The sequence below is a fragment of the Crocodylus siamensis genome, chromosome 3, assembly GCF_052110815.1.
Source record: "Crocodylus siamensis isolate JL-2025a chromosome 3, ASM5211081v1, whole genome shotgun sequence".
Lineage (NCBI taxonomy): Eukaryota > Metazoa > Chordata > Crocodylia > Crocodylidae > Crocodylus > Crocodylus siamensis.
Window position 1 is genome coordinate 91,826,401 of NC_143397.1, and position 20,011 is coordinate 91,846,411.

General features: G+C 42.6%; 1 protein-coding gene across 3 annotated transcripts in view; it reads left to right on the top strand.

The window, feature by feature from the left end:
* The window catches only part of SLC24A2 (solute carrier family 24 member 2), a 202,970-nt gene that overhangs the window by 169,510 nt on the left and 13,449 nt on the right, over window positions 1-20,011 (top strand). For all 3 annotated transcript variants that reach the window (XM_090038806.1, XM_090038804.1, XM_090038805.1), the window contains one exon: window positions 9,980-10,114. In XM_090038806.1, coding sequence (XP_089894932.1) covers window positions 9,980-10,114 — 135 coding nt within the window. The remainder of the gene's footprint in view (window positions 1-9,979; window positions 10,115-20,011) is intronic.

Consider the following 20,011-nt stretch of genomic DNA (forward strand, 5'->3'; position numbering starts at 1 on the left):
GCAAACTTGTGCCTTGACTGTAATGAAGTGAAACTGGAGAATAAAATTATATTATTCATAGATTGTAAGGGGCTGGAAGGGACCTTGCAAGATCATAGGGTCCAGCCCCACTGCACTAGGCAGGAAAGACAACTGGGGTCAGATGACCCCAGTGAGGTGACCATCCAGTCTCCTCTTGAAGATTTCCAGGATAAATGATTGCACCAGCTCTGGAGGGAGTTTATTCCACAGTCTGGACACCCTAACTGGGAAGTTTTTCCTAGTGTTAAGCCTGAAACAGTCTTCTAGGACTTTGTGGCCATTACTCCTGGTTTTCCCCAAGGGTGCCATGATGAACAATTGTTTGCCGAGCCCTTGATGTATACCAAGTCCCCTCTCAACCTTCTCTTCTTTAGGCTGAAGAGGCCCAAGTCCCTCAGCCTTTTGACATATGGCTTGCCTTGCAAGTCTCTGATCATATGGGTAGCTCTTCTCTGGATTCTCTCAAGCTTTTCCACATCCTTGTTGAAGTGCGTTGCCCAGAACTGGATATGGTACTCCAGCTGCAGTCTCACCAATGCTGAGTAAAATGGAAGAATCACTTCCTTGGTTTTGCTTGAGATACATCGGTTGATGCATGCCAGAATATTGTTTGCTACAGCATCGCACTGATGGCTAATGTTCATACTATGGTCTGTTATTACCCCTAGGTCCTTTTCAGAAATAGTGCTAGTAAATTTGGTGCCACCAAGCCTGTAAGTATGTTGAGCATTTTTCATCCTCAGATGGAGCACTTTACACTTATCAATGTTGAACTTCACCTGGTTCTGATCTGCCCAACTTACTAGCCTATCTAGTTCTGTATCTTCAAGCGTGACCATGTTCCCTCATAACTTGGTGTCATCCACAAACTTGGCCAGTGAGCTCTTCACCCACACATTCAAATCACTGATAAAGATGTTTAAAATCACTGGACCAACCATGGACCCCTGAGGGACACCACTGGCCACTTCTCACCAGGATGGCACAGATCTATTCATTAGAATTCTATGGGTCCTACCCTGCAGCCAACTTCCTATCCACTTGACTGTCAAGCAGTTAAGCTCACAATCCTCCAATTTTCCCATGAAAACATCATGGGATACCAGATCAAAGGCCTTTTGGAGGACCAGATAACCAATATCGATCTCCTGTCTCTTATCCAGGTGGTGAATTACCTGGTCATAGAAGGAGATGAGATTGGTAAGATGAGACCTGTCTGCAATGAAACCATGCTGGCTGTCATTTAGAATCCTACCTTCTGCAAGCGTATCACACATAGACTACTTGATTAATTTTCCCAGGATTTTCCCTGGTATAGAAGTTAAACTAACTGGCTTATATTTACCTGGGTCCTTTCTCCTCCCCTTCTTGAAGATGGGCACAACACTGGCCCTCTTTTGGTCTTCCCCCATGAGTTTTGGAAGACTTTCACCGATGGTTCTGCGATGACTTTGGCCAGCTCCTTCAGCACTCTCAGATGAAGTTCATCCAGTCCTGCTGACTTATAAATGTCTAACTTTCCTAACTGATCATGCAACAGCTCAACATCAACAGTAGGAAGGTGGTCATTCCCACCATGCCCATTCTGAACCTTATCTAGTATGATTTTCCCCTTAATGAAGCAAAATAGTCATTCAGGAGTTTAATTTTCTCCTGCGTGTCCATAATCAGCTGTCCTGAGTTATTAAGCAATGGCCCCATGCTTCCATTTGTTTTCCTCCTGTTCCCTACATATCTAAAGAAGGACTTGTCCTTCATTTCTGTTGCTAGTTTAAATTCAGTCGCTGCCTTAGCCATGGGCGACTGGTGCCTCCTCAGTTGGGGGGGCCATGTGCCCCCCCCAGTGGCCAGTCAGCGACCGGGAGTGGGGGGGGAGGGTCTCCCACAGCTGATCTCACCTACAATGGGGTGGGGATCCCCTGTGGCTGATTCCTCCGACCCAGAAGCACAAGTGGTGCTCCCCAAAGTGCCAGCGGTGCTCCTGGAAGTGCTAGTGGCACTTTTCTTGGTGCCCCCACTCCCCAGACGGCACTCGCAAGGGGGGCACCAGCACTCCCACCTGCCCCCCTGCCCGTCGCTTAACCAGGGTGCACATGCACCCCTGTACATCCCCTATGCATCTCCACTGGCCTTAGCCTTTCTAATCTTCTCCCTACAAGTGCAGGCTGTTGTTTTATAGTCCTCCTTGGGGACTGTCCCAAGCTTCCATTGTTTGTATGCCTCTTTCTTCTTTTTTGAGAGGATCATGATATCCCTGTTAAGCCAAGAGGGCTTACCAGCCCTTTTGATACCTTTCCTCCATGTGGGAATGGACTTCTTTTGGGCTTCAAGGATCGTGTCCTTGAGGAACGACCTCTCTTCATGCATTCCTTTTGCCTTTGGTCCCTGGTCCCACAGCGCTTCCCCTGTTATTGCTCTGAGCCTGTTGAAATTTGCTTTTTTGAAATTCAAAACTTCAATCCAGTATTTTTCCAGTATTTGTGGACAATGAACATTTTTTGTTTTTTCAATTGTATGCATATCATTTGTTCTCCATATTGCTGGCTACAGATTAGTGACTTCAATTAGCCTCCTTTCCATGCTGCTGTGGAATATGTGGTAAACGCTGAAGCTTCATAGTTTGTCATTTTTTAATGCCTATGAAAGCAAACAATGTACCTGAGCTCATTAACATAGGGTACATAAAGTCCAAAATCGTAGTCAGTACAGCCAATCCTGATTTCCTCAGGTATGAGATCACAATTAAGCCTAAAGTCAGAATTTACAGTGGTAAATGGTCTAATAAAAGATATCACCTCCACCAAGAGTTCTGATTTCTTTTGCCTGCAGACCAACATGGCTACAACCTGTACCCCCAATTTACAGTGTAGCTTTTGTGAATAGTCTATTAATATCTGCAAGTTCTGCAAATGTGTAACCAGAGAAATAGAGAGATATATGTAGTTATCCTTATGATCATAGAGGGCTGGTAATCATGGCTAATCTCTTACCATGATGGTTTAAAAAATACTTAGTCATTCAATGCTAGTTTATTCATGCTGAGTCTGCTACTTGCAATATATGCAGGCCACTCAGATACCTAGGCAACCTTTCAATTGAATCTTTTGTGTTCAAATTTTACCTCAGTCATCATTATTTAAAACCTAGCTACCCATCTTTGTCTGATTTATCCACCCCAGCACCTTCCACTAAAACCTGGAAGAGAGAAAGAAAACAGAGTTGGCTGTAAGGAAAAAGTGTCAAATACCCCTGCACTTGCACAAGTCTATTAAAGAGGCCCTGCTGCTGTAGGTTATGGAAATAAGGCATTCAGCTTTAGTAATGTGCTGAAAAATACAGGGATGTTGCTGTCTCTTAAACTCTTCAGAGGCTTGGTCTTCTGTGAAGAAATTGTGACCGCTTCTGTCCATATTTGTCTTTTTGAAATCCTGTCATTTTCTGTACTTGTGAACTCTTCAATTTTTATAATCACATGGCTCAGTTGAGTTTCTAAGAATTTAGAACTTAACAGACTATGATTTTTAACATGAGCATATAATTGCCAAAGATAGCTACAACCTGTGAATGTATCAAAGGGAAAATATGGGCTTTTGTCAGTGTAAACCTGGAGTAATCTTACTGATGTCAGTGCAGTGACTGAGATGCAAAATTTACAAAACTGAGGTGAAAATCAAGCTTTGTGTTCCTAAATGTTGATAAGTGCATTTTAAATGACAAAGCTAACATATTTAACGATTTCTTTGCCTCTGTCTTCCTAAGTAGGGACCAGTTCAGCCACCTCCCTGCTCGGGCCCCGGGAGAGACACGCCTGGGCCAGGGGTTAGCGAGGAGTTAGTTAGGGTACTTCTGGAGAGGCTGGACGTGTTCAAGTCCACTGGTCCGGACGATCTTCACCCTAGGGTTCTACTGGAACTGGCCGAGGTCATTGCGGGACCCCTGGCGCGGCTCTATGAGCACTCGTGGTGCTCTGGTGAGGTGCCGGAGGACTGGAAGAGGGCCAATGTGGTCCCTATCTTCAAAAAGGGAAAAAAAGAGGACCCGGGAAATTACAGGCCAGTTAGTCTTACCTCAATCCCGGGTAAGCTCTTTGAAAAAATTATCCTGGCACACATCCAGGAGGGCCTTGCAGGGGAATGCATGCTCAGGGGCAACCAACATGGGTTCATCAGTGGCAGGTCTTGTCAGACCAACCTGGTGGCCTTTTACGATCAGGTCACCAAATCATTAGATGCAGGGGTTGCTGTGGATGTAGTCTTTCTGGACTTCCGGAAGGCTTTCGACACTGTCTCTCACCCTGTCCTCATCAAGAAGCTGGGAGACTGTGGTGTCGATGCCCACACGGTCAAATGGGTCGCCAACTGGTTGGAGGGCCGCACCCAGAGGGTGGTAGTGGATGGGTTCTTCTCGACCTGGAAGGACGTGGGCAGTGGGGTTCCGCAGGGCTCGGTCCTCGGGCCCGCACTGTTCAACATCTTCATCAGTGACTTGGATGAGGGGGTAGAAAGCACCCTGTTCAAGTTTGCTGATGACACTAAGATGTGGGGGGATGTGGGTGCACTAGAAGGGTGCAATAGGCTACAAGCTGACCTTGACAGGTTGCAACGGTGGGCGGATGAGAATAGGATGGGGTTTAACACTGATAAGTGCAAGGTGTTGCACATGGGGAGGAAGAACCGGCACCACACTTACAGGTTGGGAAACTCCCCTCTTGCCAGCACGGAGACGGAAAAGGATCTTGGAGTCGTCATTGACTCCACGATGAACATAGGCCGGCAGTGTGGGGAGGCAGTCAAGAAGGCCAACCGTACCCTGTCATGCATCCACAGATGCATCTGGAGCAGGTCCAGGGAGGTGATCCTCCCCCTCTATGCGGCACTGGTCAGGCCGCAGCTGGAGTACTGCGTCCAGTTCTGGGCGCCACACTTCAAGAGGGACGTGGATGATATGGAAAGAGTTCAGAGGAGGGCCACTCGTATGATCAGGGGTCAGCAGGGCAGGCCTTATGAGGAGAGGCTACGGGACCTGAACCTGTTTAGCCTCCACAAGAGAAGGTTAAGGGGGGACCTTGTGGCCTGCTACAAACTGGTCAGGGGGGATCAGCAGGTATTGGGGGAGTCCCTGTTCCCCCGTGCGCTGCCAGGAGTGACCAGGAATAACGGTCACAAGCTGGCGGAGGGTAAGTTTAGATTAGATATTAGGAGGCGCTACTTCACAGTCAGGGTGGCTAGGGCCTGGAACCGGCTTCCAGGGGAAGTGGTGCAGGCTCCTAGCCTGGGGATTTTTAAAAGGAAGTTAGATGAGCACCTTGCCGGGGTCATCTGACCCCGGTGCTCTTTCCTGCCCAGGCAGGGGGTCGGACTAGATGATCTACCTAGGTCCCTTCCGACTCTAGCTACTATGAAACTATGAAACTTCACAGACAAGAATCATACCTGCATTTAGAGTAATTAAAGAGTAATTTTCTGATCTCACCTAACATTTGCCTAATTAAGACAAGATGTTGAAGCACAACTGTTAACAAGCCCCAAAACTTACAGATCTATAAAATTAACTAACCAAACAAAGCAGTTACTGATGTCAGTGAGTTACAGAACGATTAAAGACTTGAACTAAGTATTGTTAATGCAGGAAAATAACTCTAAGGAAACTATGGATAATATTTCACCACACTGGATAACCTTACTGAAAGAAGACTTTGTCACTTTCAGTAATGTTTGAGGTGTCAAGTCCAAATATCTTTTTTTAAGTAAACAAATATCTTCAAAAGGTAGGAAAAAGTTTAAACCAAATACTGTTTTCAAGGCCAAATTCAAGTTCAGTTGACCTCAGAGTGAGTTTTTCACTGACTTTACAGTGTTTGAAAATCAGAACCTTTGTGTCACAGAACTGTTTGGGCCAAGTTTTGTGTTGGCCTACACAGTGGTATTGGCTGTATTCTCACTTAAACTTACCAGGCACATCCACAGGAGCATGCACATGCCTCTTGCCCTGCCTCAAACCCCTTTTGCCATCAAAAAAAAAAAAAAACAAAGTTTAAAAAAGTGAAGCAGGGCATTGTCCTGGACTCTGCCGTGAGGTAACCAAGGCTGGGTCCTCCATGGAGATGCTCTGGCAGCCAGCGCATCTCTATGGTTGGCCCTTGCCCTGGTGCTGAAACACGCGACTGGCCAGGCCACATGTTTCAGCACCAGGGCTCCAGTGATGATGAGTAAGGGGTTGGGGGGGGCTGAAGGAGGGAGGAGGGGACCATGGGGGGGACCCCCGACCCCTGTTGGGGTTGGCTCCTCCCCCCGCGAGCCCCCCTGAAGCCCCAACCCCTGCTGGAGCCGGCCCCTCCCCCTCCCAACACCTGGCAAGGCCGGCCCCATCCCCCCCAGCCCCTCCCCTCCCTGCCCTACCATCCTATAGCTTAAAAAAAACAAACAAAAAATAACCTGACACTTACCGGCAGCTCCTACTGCTGTCTAGCTGACTGGGGCCCCACCTGCACAGTGCGGGGCAGGCTGACTGCCCCAGTGGCGCCTCAGCGGCCCCTCCACTGTCCTGTGCTGCCTAGGGGGCTCTGCCAGGAGGCCCTGGAGCCCCCCCACCCCTGCTTCAAAGGTAAGCAGAGGCTTTTTTTCCCATTTTTTCTGGGGTTTTTTGCTGGGTTTTGTGGAGGTGCCTGGGGTTGTGGGGTTAGCAATGGGGGGCTGGGAGTGCAAGTTGAGGGGTGAGGCTGGGTGGGGCAGCCATTGGGGGGTTGCAGCAACTGGTGTGGGATGGGGCCAGGGTGGGCAACAGTTGGGGCAGCAGGTGGGGGGGGCATGTGGGCCTTGGAATGGGGGTGATAGCCCCTTTGGGGGCCATTGGGAGGCTGTACACCTTGTATGGGGGCTGTACCACTTGTTTGGGGCTTGGAACCCCTTGTGTGGGGCCAGGCCCCCTGTTGGGGGGGCCAAACCCCTTGTATGGGGGCCATCTGCTTGTGGGAGTGCAGCAAAACATGTATTTGTGAATTCATGTAACATGTATTTAGAGTTCACTATTATTATGATAAGAGACTTGCTTTACCACTGTAGGTATATCAATAAAACATTGTCCAACTGATCGCTTTCTCTGTCTTGCTCTCTCTCTCTCTCTCTCTCTCTTTGTAAATGGTCTTTTGTTTTACTTGTGGAGGGACATGGATTTGGGGGTATTTTATGGAGTGACTTTGGGATTTTTTTTATCAGGGAGTTTTCAGTTTTCCAATAGGGAACACTGGAATTCCTGCTAGGGAAGCCAGTGGCAGGACCCTGCCTGCTCAGAACTGGCACCTTGGACCCATCTGGCTATGGCTAACCTCCTGGACAAATGAGGCCAGGAGGACATGCTTTGACAGTTCAAAACAGGCCACCACACCCAGGACGTATTCTGGGTGATAGCTGCCCAGATGGCTGGGAAGGGGGCACAAATGGCAATTGTGCCGCACAAAGGTCAACCCTGCAACCGCAGTCCACTGGCAGCTGGCCCAGAGGGGCAGATGCCTCTACTGGCTCTGCAGTCCCCATCTGAGTCTGACAGGTGCACAGCAGGTCACAGCCAGGCAGCTGCCCCCACTGTCAGACTGCTGCAGTGGGTAGAGGGTGCAGGGAACTCTGAGGGCTGTTTCAGCAGTCCAGCTGGCACAAGGGGTAGTGTCCCCAGGTACCAATTGGCTGGACCCCAAAAGCTCCTGAGAGCTAGTAGCCCTGAGCTACTTGCCAGGGTAGCTTTTTATACTGCTTGGGCCAGGACAGGGCAGCTTTTTATACTGCTGGGGACAGCACAGGTGCTGGCCCTGGGCTCTAGCTCTCCCTGGTGGAAGATCCGGGAGCAGCCAGGCAGGGTTATTTTGCCCCTAGTGGCACAACTTGCTTCACAACAAAGTGCATGTCCAAGCATCTGCGCTGAGGCAAACAGCCCTGGCTCAAATTTGCACCACTTCTATTTGAGCTGATACACCCACTGATGTCACCTTTCTGAGTTAAATCAAGGATGAAATTAGCCCCTTGGTCCCTCTTGTGAATAAGCCAGAAAATAGGTGTAAGTATTTGTGAGAGAGTGCTTATGCTAAGCAAGGCCTAGCATTAAAACAATGCACTAAAACTCCCAGAATGCTTCAAGGAGGTTGAGGAGTCAGTGATTGACATTCTGGTAATCACTTTCTGACCCTTAGATGAAAATGCTGAACTTCTGACCTTTGAACAATGATAAAAATAGCAGGCACGCCACTTACATTGTTAAGAATAGGAAACTGCATGGCTAAACCGCAATGACGAAAAAACAACCGCATATTATGTCAGGTTTGACATTTTAACCCTGCAAAACCCAGCAAAACATATAGATGAATAATGTATTTAGGTTATAGAAAATTAGCATAAGAAATATAAAGGTCATTAAGAATTAACATAAGAAGCGTAATGATTATAATACAAAGCGTATCACCTGATATTATAGATAAGTTAACTAAATAACCAATAGAAGTAAGAATTAGAAATGCATATGTATAAGTGTTATCATATATAACTAATAGTAAAGTTATGTTAGATGCCTCACTTCCACCATGGGGACAGTTTTGTATCTTTTGCCTAAAAAAAGATAAGGGACTCCTTTTAAATGAGCTGTTGACCAGTTCTGAGACTACTGAATCAGGCAGCCGCACCTAGCCTCCGGGTTAGAGAGCAAGGGCTTGATTTGGGAACCTCGTGAATCAACAGACCTCCTTTAGTTTATGACTTTGTGAAACAATAAAAGTTTTAAATTGAACAGGTCTGAGCCTGTGCTTAATTCAGTCCTTATATAATTCGGCATCGAACTCACACAGTATTATATTAGCTTAAGTTGTGACCTTCTGGCTCAGTCTGGCAACGTAAGATAGCTTAAACTCCACACAGAAGAATGGAAGTAGAACTGGGATATAGGAAAAGGGGGTGAAAAGTATAATACCATAGGGCATCTTTACACATGCTCCAGGCTTGGGGGAGAACCGTTCTGAGAGCCACTCTAATTAAAGTGCCCTCAGCATCTCATGTATTCAGCATTCTGCACTTCAAAACGATGGTGGGGACACTTTAACTGATGAGCTTTAGTTAAAGTACCCCTGCTGCCATTTTGAAGCACAGGGATGCTGATTACACAAAATGCGGAGGCTGCTAGATTGTGCTAATTATCACACTCCAGCAACCTTAATAAAATCTGCTCTGACGCACTGTAATTACAGTCTGTCAGAGCAGTATCCCTGTACATATAAAGATCCTATCTCACAGGAGAAGTCCCTCGAAGTCTATACCATGGTAGAGTAAATGGCAGAAATGCAGCTAGCAGGACAGTGTACAGAAAACTTGGGAGGAGCTTAAAATATCGAAAAGAAGATGCATCACATGGATAAGGGAATAATGTTTTCCTCCAAAGTTTTACTACTTAGCTGTTAGGAATCTGATACGTTATTGACAAGTAACGGAGCAAAACAACGTGGATAGGATCATGCTGGGTCTCTCAGGCTGTGGCCAGAATAACCAGAGATGCAGAAAATATGAGTGGAAAATACTTACGGACATGTGGCAGCAGCATAAACAATGGCAATCGCCCCATCTGGTCCAAGAGTTTTGAAGGTAGTTAGTACAACCCAAATGAATGACTACCATTAGTGGTGGAGTCAGGTGCATCCTTAGGCAGCTTTTCCCAGGAAAGTTCAGCTGTAGTTTAATACTGTCCCTTATGTGAGGTCACCAGAAGGGTGACAATGTAAAACCAGTCTGCCTTCTCTCAGAGGCAGAATGCTTGTTTTCAGGCTGGTACAATTTATACCACCAGGCACTAACAGCGGTGATTCAAACCCAGTAACCCTATCTCTATTTAACGACTTTTTGAATGAGCCATGTTCATCAGACTTCCAATCTTATTCTTCCAACATTTTTTTTATTTCTATTTTTATGGATTTTATTTCTATTTTTAGGATTTGGAAGAGGATGATGATGACCAGCCCCTCAGCCTGGCTTGGCCTGAAACTCCACGCAAACAGATCACATACCTTATTTTTTTACCTATTGTTTTTCCACTGTGGGTTACCTTACCAGATGTCAGAAAGCCTGTAAGTAATGACCCTTCTGCTGTTATATACGTTAATATATTTTGCAAAATGGACTGGTTTCATAAAACAGTTAAGCATCCCTTGTGTTGAGGATTAGTTACCCCTGTTTGACACAGTTTGATGTAATTTAACTCAGTGCAGTAGACTCAGGTAAGCTAACAGATCAGATCTGTCTATGGGCTAGAAAATTTCAAACATCAGAATGGGGCAGTACTTACATTCTTAGTCTTCAGTTTCTCTGTTTTTATGCTTCTATAGCATGTTTTTTCATGCTACTATCAGAGGACATGGGTCTGTAGAAAATGACCAACATCAAATAGCAGGTTGTTAATAACAGAGTGCATCTACACATGCATTAATGTGCTGTTGTTAATCTACATTGTTTGGTACGTCTAATATGAAGTACTAAGTGCACAATAACTAGTGCTACTGCACACTAGTGCTGGCATGCAGTCTTTTTGTGTTGCTTAATGTGCAGTAGACTAATTTTACTACGCACAGATTTTGCCATGACATGTTAATGTGAAGTAGAATTAGACTAATGCACAGTAAGCATCTTGTAGATGTGCCCACAGAGTGGGGGAAAAAGTACCGGGTGGATTGATGCGGGCTATGCATGAGTATTGCTTTCAAGAATCAGCTCACTTATTTAGTGAAGCGAAGGAAAAGAAATACAGATTTTTTTAGTAGATTCAGCCAAGTTGTTTTTCATTATTTTTTTCTTGTGGAAAAAGTACAGCACTAGAATCATCAACCTTAAAGCAGTATAAAAATGATCTGAAAGGTAATAGCTGGGTTGGAATTTATATGCATATATATTTTATGGCACAAAGAGAGAGGCTGTAATAATTCTTTTCTTGGGCCTTGATGGCTACATTTCTAAATGTCCATTATGCAGCACTTAACCACCAAGGAAGTCCCACACACAAGGCAGTTCCTCACCCATTAAAATCATGCTGTGACATTGGCTCCATACTGATTCAAAGGGAAGACTGCCACCTATTGGAACCTTAATACTACTGCCTGTTGTACCTAGGTGATCCTTGGAATCAACTAGAATAACAGCATATCACCTTCCAAAACAACTGTTACCTTGCCTAACCCAGCTAAACTTATCTGAACCGACTTAGTTTGTGAGATCTAACAAGATCTCTGCAAAGCAGGGGCTCATCACGCAACAGGGTACAGAGGTAGATCAAACACTAATAGCTAATTCAGTTCTCAGATTAATGCAGGCCAGTTGTGTAATGGTTTTTAAATTATTACAGGCTACAAATAGACATGGTCTTTGGAGCAGGATTAGCTGTGCTGGGATGTCTACCTCATTGGCCTCTATAGGCATTGCCAAACTTTGTGCTGCAGGGTGGGGTCCCTGCCATTCCCAGGGCTTCAGGGGCCTGACCTGAACGACAGTAGCTCCAGATGCCATACCCCAAGTCCCACATGCAGGTTTCCTTGCTTGCAGATATGCAGCCAAAGCTGGGGCACAGCCACCTGATATGAGCCCCATAGCACCCCCCAGCAAGGATCTCCTGCAGGGGAATTCCCATGCTGTGCAATAAGCAAACAGATGTCCTCCCCACAAGTTGTGACTGCCTTTGGACATGGTAGTATTTTGGGGCACTTGCACTACACCAAAGGGCTAAGACATCTGTTTGCTCGCAACTTGTGCCAGCATAAAAATGTTATGTGGGCCCAAGAGCAACGTCTGTTGGCACACACAGTCGTCTCTGAGGTTCCTGGACAATTTACAACCATGTTTGTCCTTTTGTTTCCTGAGCTTTATTAAAGTAAGGAAAAAATAATGAGAACACAAGCTATAGCTCACAAGACACGAACTACCTCTGGAGTTGGCAGCCTTTTGCCACTGCACATCAGAGTTTGCAACCCAGCCTCTTGCCAAGGGCCATAAATCTCTACCCCTCCAGAGGGCTGAAGCCACCTGCTTGAGGATAAGTGCAGGCAGAGGTGAAGCAAGCTCCTGCAGCAACCTGGGAAGAAGGCAGATTGCTACAGGGATGGCAAGGAGGATGCAGAGTTTTACCCGCCACCACTCTCTTTGCACTATAGTGACAGCTGCTGCTGCTGCTGCTGCTGCTGCTGGAGCAGTGTGGGCTCAGGCTGCTGCAGCTGAGGGGCAGGCTCACTGCAGTGCAGGCTGCCTCTGATGCCTTGTTCACACCTCCCACACCAGATATGGGTGAGGAGCTGCACCTCCCATAGCAAAAAGGCAGTGGGGAGTTGGAAATGACACCATTCCATTCAACCCCTGGCCTCTATACATTACTGACTGCAGGGCAGCCTGGCTTCCAGGGTTTGGCAGCTCTGAGGTGCATCTGCTAGAGCAAAGACTCCTAGGAGGGCATTCTGACACCTTCTCTAAGTCAGTGCTCAGGGTAGGGCCCTGCTCACCTTCCCCTCCACCAGGAGTTGCAATCCTGAGTGCATGCAGGGCTGCAGAGAAGAGTGCTGGGGAGGGCAGAGGAGCCTGGTGCAACTCTGTGCCAACCAATCTTCTATGACACCCTGTCCTCTGTGCTGCCATGGGCCAGGTCAGACCTTCCCCAGCTGGATCCGCAGGCTGAATAAGTTGGGCCATAAGTTGCCGACCCCTGAATTATGTCATAACTATTTTATCAATTACAAACCTGGTGACAAGACAAACACTGGTAAGCCCAGTGTGAAGTAAATGAATCATTCCAATGAAGGCTAACCAAAGACAGAGAAAAAGAGTATTGTTTTCTTCTAATCTCTTGCAGGAATAGTAACTTTGATTGTTATTTGTTAATGGTAATCAGACAGAGGTACATGCCTAAAGAGGTTCTTTTCAGTGCAGTGTATGTTAGCCCTATGTGAGCAAACTTCAATTAAGGAAAGAGTTTTGCTTGAGTGAAAGCTGAGAAAAACCTGAGTAACTGTGGACTTCAAGATTTCTATTTTTCTGTACATTCTGTTTAGTATCACTTCAGAATGAAATGGAGAAGACTGTCTTAATGAAAAGCACTGATCATTTTTAATCTGAGCTTTTTATTTGGATTCTCCAAAGGTTGATTATTAATAATAGTAACTGTCTATAATAATTCATAATGCTTTAGCTCTCTTATATTTACATCTCCAAGTGATGATAGATGGTAGATGCATGAAAGCTAATAAATTATTACTGGAATAATCCCTCAAGTATTTTACTTTCTTCTCCTTGAATCAAAAATAGATTTAAAACTTTGAGGAGACAGGGTCTATATCCGCATTCTGCCTTCTGCCTCCCACTCATATTTCCCCTCCTCCATGCTGAAAAACTTCAGTTCTGCACCAAATCCACAAGCTGAAATAAGACAAAATTCTTTGCTTTCAGATAAAGAATCCTAGCTTTCCAATTTTCTCTTCTAATGTTTGTGCTTTCTTCTAGTTTTCAGAATTCATCAAGAATTCTTGCTTAGTACCAAAAAACAGCATATGATACAAGACAAGTTGCAAATGTATCTGTTATTTTTATACATGTATTTCTTTGCATATATTTTGAAAAGAGTTCACAACATTTTTGCAGCACTGAATACTTAAAAAAAGTGTTGCCCACCATTAGTTTGAATGCAAGTCTCAAATTAAAATTGACAGAGTTTGCAACATTTTCTGTTCATTCTCCTTGACATGTATACACTGCAGATTAGAGCAGTTGTTAACAAGAATGTTTCTGGAAAACCAAAATCTCATGAATATTCAAGTAGCTTCATCTCCATGTGAATAATAGCACTGGAAGTATTCACACCAGATCTAGCCCATGGATGTCCAATAATTTAGCCCAGACGTCCAGCAGGAAATACTTCACCATGATATAAAGGATGAAGTACATGTGTTTATGTTAAAAATCAGTGGGCAGCAGGGGCTAGGAAGAATCTCATTCACTGAAAAGAATAGCTTGTCACATGGGAATATAGGGAAAGAAGCTGAACATTGTATGCAGATTGTAATGACATGTAATTATAACAGGAGAGGTAGCAGGATGGATCAGGGTGACAAGTTGTTTACTTTGAATATTACTGTCAAAGAATTAACCAGATGGTTACAAAAACTCTCTGTGCCCAGCGGCCTAACTTGTCAAGTATGGTTCATTAGCTTGTTTGTGCCTAATACTCTCACTTATGTAATGCACTCCCCACCTTGCAACAAGGAAAACCTGGTTGATTAGGATGGTTCAAAAAGTGTTTTGGAATTCACATTTTACATACACAGTGTGAGGCAAACCTAAAACACCATTCAGATTTTCAAGGGAAATTTATTACTGGAAAACCTATATGCAAATATAATAATTTTAAGTAGGAAATATCGAGGACCACTGGAGGCTCAGACTGGCACATAAGGTGAGCATGTGTATGCAAAACAACTGTATGATACTTTTGATGTCTTCTCTGTGTCCACTTTTGAAAATTGTTCTCCCCATACTTCCCCCCCCACCCCCGGGCTTTTTTCTTTGTTCTCCTTTTATCTCTCTTCTGGCATGTTTTTCACCTGAATCAAATATGGAATGTCCAACAGCATTTGCCAACACTACATTCAGTTCTAGAAGTTTTTCTCATTTAAGACCAAATGTCTTTCAAAATCTGAATCCTAGTTTATTTAGGATCCTGCTATTTTAATTTTTTTCTGAATTTTTTCAAAATTTTTCTGAATGTTGTCCAATTTACACATAAATGGATTTTTATGTGTAAAATAGAACGATAGGAGGCTATACATTAGTTCAAAAGTGATTTCATAACTGATATAGTAAGTGACCTACATTAATAAGGAATCGCTGGTTAAATATACCATTTACTTAAAGCCAACTTCATGGAGATAGACCTACCATCACTAGAGCACTGTTAAAGTTACTTGAAGTAAACTGGAGGTAAATTATTTTTTCCAGGAAAATTCATTGTTGACTTTTTATTCAAATGTCAGTAATAACTAATGTTTAGCTTTTGGAACTGGTCAATTAGAAATCGGTTCTAGTATAAAACTGTGGGCTCTAAATAAAGAAATATTGATAGGTATCTCTAAAAACTGATGAAAGTAATAATATTCTAAACATACCAATGCTTTGTTCTAAGTTAGACCTGCATTTGCAGCTGTGTTCCTACAAGATCTCAGGTGGTAGTTGGCAAATAATGGCTAGCTCTTTTAATATCTGTAACTAGCATTTCTATAAGGCTTTTCATTACTATATCTAAAAAAAATTACAAAATATCATTATGTACACATTACTGTTATGAAAATGGGGGGATTGTGAGACAATATGCTGCAACTAAGCCGATCCACCAGGCCAGCAGTAGGGTCTCTCATATTCCAGTCTTTCACATTTCGATCTCTCATATTCCAGTATAGTGCTCTACCCATTTGACATTATTGCTTCTCCCTTTACAAACTTTTTGCTGAGCAAAATTCTAATAACTACACATATTCTTCAACTAAGTGAACATTTCTGTCCACCGAGAGCCTTGTTATCAAAGGGACTCTGAGCAAGACAAGGATTTACCTATAAGCAGGATGAGAACCTAAATGATCAACAAATGATGGATGAAATACAAATGAGTATGCATGTCTCAGTATGTGTGTGAGGCAAACATATGAATTATTACGGTAAAATATTGGGTAAAAATAATAATAAGAAGAAGAAAAGTGAGCAAAAATATTTTGTTTATGAAATCATTAACCTCAGAAACACTCCATATTCTGAAGACATCCTTTGGTCACAATTCCCATTTTAAACTTTTTATTTAAAAAATAATACTTTCAGGAATGCAGTACTGATGTGGTCTTGGAGAAATAGCCTTGAATAAATAAGGCACTGTGCTATACAGCAGGACAGTCAACAGATCTCTGTTCAAACTGACATTAAGTGGAAAAGACGTAATTATTGTACCCACTGTGCTTCTTGAATTTGTTCTGTTACCATGACCACAGTGGTACCAATTTGTAATAAACTAAGTGCTAGTATCTGTATACAGCAGCCATTACAACAGCTGCAATGGTCCACTGCAAAGAAGTGTTGATGGAAAAGCTGACATCTGATAGCTCTGAATCATTTTTTTCAGGGAAATTTTCAGAACTGACAGCTCTGCATGTTCCCAAGAGCTTGCAAATTACTTGCAGAAGTGAACATGAAAAACTTTGACAATAATTACAATTTTTTGAAGTACAAATCCAGCTTCAGAAAAAACAGTACACCCACTGTTTTTCTAAACCATTTATATGCACATTATATGACAGTATTTATTGGATTTCTGTCATGATTTCAGCTTCTGTAATTGGCACAGACTTTACATTTTGCATTGTTTGAGTTATAATGTTTTCTACTTTAAAATAGATAATTAATTTGGAAAGTCTGTTAAAATACTCTTCACCTTGAACTAATTCTTATCAGTTAATTAAACTGAAATGAAATTGGCTCAGACCATCAGGGTACACGTATCCTGCACCGTTACTAACTCATAATTCTCAACTATACAGTTCCCCATGTTCTGGTTCCTTGTGGGCATCTGATTTGGATAGGCACTGTCTGGTTATTTTACAAGAACCATATGGTGTGGATAACACTATATTCTGGTTGAATGACAGCCTGTCCCAGCTGCCTGTGGAGGGTTCAGGATTGAGAGTATGGTCGGGGGTAGAAAGGTAAGAAAGGTTTATTGACTTAACAAAAACACAACTATGCGTAGTAACAAGACAAACAATGACAGACAAGAATAATTCGCATCAGCAACTTATCAGCAGTCTCCTCTGATGCCTGATGTACAAGTTTCTCTTTCCACAAAGCTCAGCGAAGTCAGGCGTCCCTGATCAGCGCTGTCCGAGAGGGACCGGGAAGGACCCTGGTATTCAGTCCTTGGGCTCCTTGAGATCCACGGGCCCATTGATTCAGGTCAACAGCTAATTAATCCCTTTCACCAAGCTGTATCTTCCTTATGAATGATTTCTGGATGTTTTAGCCAATTTATAGCTTCTGAATGGTACTGATAACTTACAGCCACTCTGATTCTTTTTACTTCAACTATCCTTAGACTGACCAATAGCAGTACAAACCTTGCATTCTTTTTGATAAGATTAATTTTAACTATGCCACAGTGCCTTACTACTTCAAGGCTTTGTTAAATTTACTAGGCCTTACTTTATACAAGGCCTTACTACATCTTAGTTGCTAATTTGGCTCTTAGCAACAAAAGATAGCTTAATATCTAAACAAAAACAGAAAAACACTTGGTCTAATCTTCATAGAGCCTTCAGCAAGCACCTTTATCACACAGACATAATTTTCAGCTGTCACAACAGCCATAGGATCTGCATAGTGTACAGTAGGGTTACTGCTTGACAACTGCACATTGAATATGCAAATTCCACTGCTCTGATTGGTTGTCATATTTAGCATTTTAAAGCTCACTGCCAAAAATACATATATTGGCTCATCATCTTGTTCCTTTACCTGGTAAAGAGAAAAGCAAAACATTTACACGTGAAAAGAAAATTATTTAATTTTTTCGAAAATCTGGCTGTAAAAATACTGACAAGGAATTGAATATCATTATTTTGAAAAATAAATGAACCATTGTCAAATCACCACCTCTCTACCTACATTTTGGTCTGGGAAGAGGTTGTTATATGGGTTGGGGGTTTTCCTGTTTAAAACATAGGCACATATGACTCCTGCATGTGGAAATACTGTATTTCCCACAAATTCTTGTTAGAAAATTACTTATAGAGTAGGTGGCTGATTGAGTTCTTCAGTATAGACTAAATTATTTCTCATTGCTATATAAACAGATATTTGAAGTATATCAAACAAAATAGCATATTGCTTTTTTTTTTTTTTAAGTAGTGTTCCTCATGGTAACAGAATTTATATGCCAAGTACTATTTTCATCAGTGTTAGACACCATTAATTTAAAAGAATATCCTCTCAGAAACTACAATAATTTTCCCTCTCTAACTAAATTTAGCCACTTAAAATTGTATATTTCAATGGACACTACATGAGTATAATTAAACCTACTCAGTCTTTAATGTGTCTTGTTATAGATAATACATTTTTAATTTTTTTTACTCCTTGATAATTATCTAAATAAGCTCAAATTGTGGAATCCCTCTTTGTTATAGGCCAGGTACAGACATTACACTTCTACCAGTATAATATAAGAAGGTCAGCAAACAAAACCAGTCTATAGCCATAACAGAACAGAAGTTCAGCACCCATAGACTGGTTTAAAAATGGTGGAACCTGGTCTAAGATTTGCTCCTCCCCCGCAACAGGTAATTATGTGTTCTGTTCACTACTGATCTACACCACTTACAAAAAACTGTGTAACTTAGATTGATTCCACCTCAGGCTTTTTGAATGTCTGTACCTAGCCTTAGTATTAATTTACTAACACAAATTTCAGTGGGACTTCTCACATTGTAATAAATGCTGACCAAGCTGAGTTTTGCAACTTGATCTTTAGCCATCTGAACAGCTAAAAATAGATGTGGATTTTTAATTCTTCTTTTGTGAGCAGGGAGAATATAAAAAGCTACTTTCTTCTCTTTCCATCACTAAGCTTTTCCTTTTTTCTTGGTCTGTTGCCCACTGAAATACATGGAAACACCCCCTTGTCCCTCAATGGGCTTTGTATCAGGTACTGAGGGTTTAAAACATTTACAAAATATTCATATTTTTATTGAACCAGTTCTGGCGGTTTGGACATTCTACTCGCTCCTGTTAGCTAGCATTCATCCATATAAAACAATCCTTGAATATTTTGCTACCCCAAACACATGCCCATTCTGTTTAATATACAGAAAAGCTGGTCATGCATTTATGTGACCGCCCTTGAAAAGAAGGCTTTAGAATGACTTTAAATGCTAAATTAGCAATGTCCAGATGGTGCTTGCTTTCCAACTCTTATTTGAGTTGAGTTCAGGGAAAGTAGTGGGGTATTCAGAATGTTCCCAGAGCTAATTCTCTCCCTGTAGTTGGGATTTACTGATGCCTCTCAGAGGAGGAAACACACAGCTTGTCTCTTGTTCTTTTGAAGTACATAGGAATGGCAGACCTATATCTAAAACGGTGCAAAGTGGAAAATACTTTATAATTTGGACCATACTTCTGAGAATTGCTTTTCAAAGAAGGAACAGAGAGAGAGAGAGAGGCTGCAGAAATCAAACAGTTTACATGTAAAACTAAGAGTTTGGTGGCCAGTTCTGCAAGATCATCTTGGATCTCATGGTTTGATTTGAATGCACCAGCTGAGGAAACTAGTTTTGGATAGTTTTGCCAACTGGAGAAAAAGCCCCAGTCTTGTGGTCCATGTGGACAAAAATGAAAAGAGAAGCTGATGACAATTTAATGGGCAGAAGTGTTGTGGAGTCAACAACAACAAGCCATGGAACCAATACATAAAGTGGGGAGTGATGCATTACCACAGTGATGTATTATCACTCATTGTTTCATTTTGTATGACCTGATATGAGAATAGCCTAAAAAATGAATGATTTTAAAGAAAAAATGACTTTAAAGATGGGAAGCATCTTCCTTCTTCACCTTTTGTTTCAAACAGTAATTAAATTTACATTGTGTTTACACAGGACAGTGTTATGATCAAGATTCCTCTACCGGACCACTTAGCTTGAGCTCTCTCTTTTAAGCATGCACAGCTTGCTAAGGGAAAATATGGATTATGAATGAGGTTGAAAAAAACAACAGCCAAAATAACTTACAGATTTTAACATGACCCATTAGTTGGTGGTAAAAATATTATATATTCAGAGTTTGACAGTAAAGGAGAAAAACGTCATGAAAATGAGGCTGCTTTGCTGTAATATAGATTTTGATATTCATTAGTAGGCTTCAAAGAGAGTAACATTTGAGAAAATTTACTTTTTTTTATAACAAAC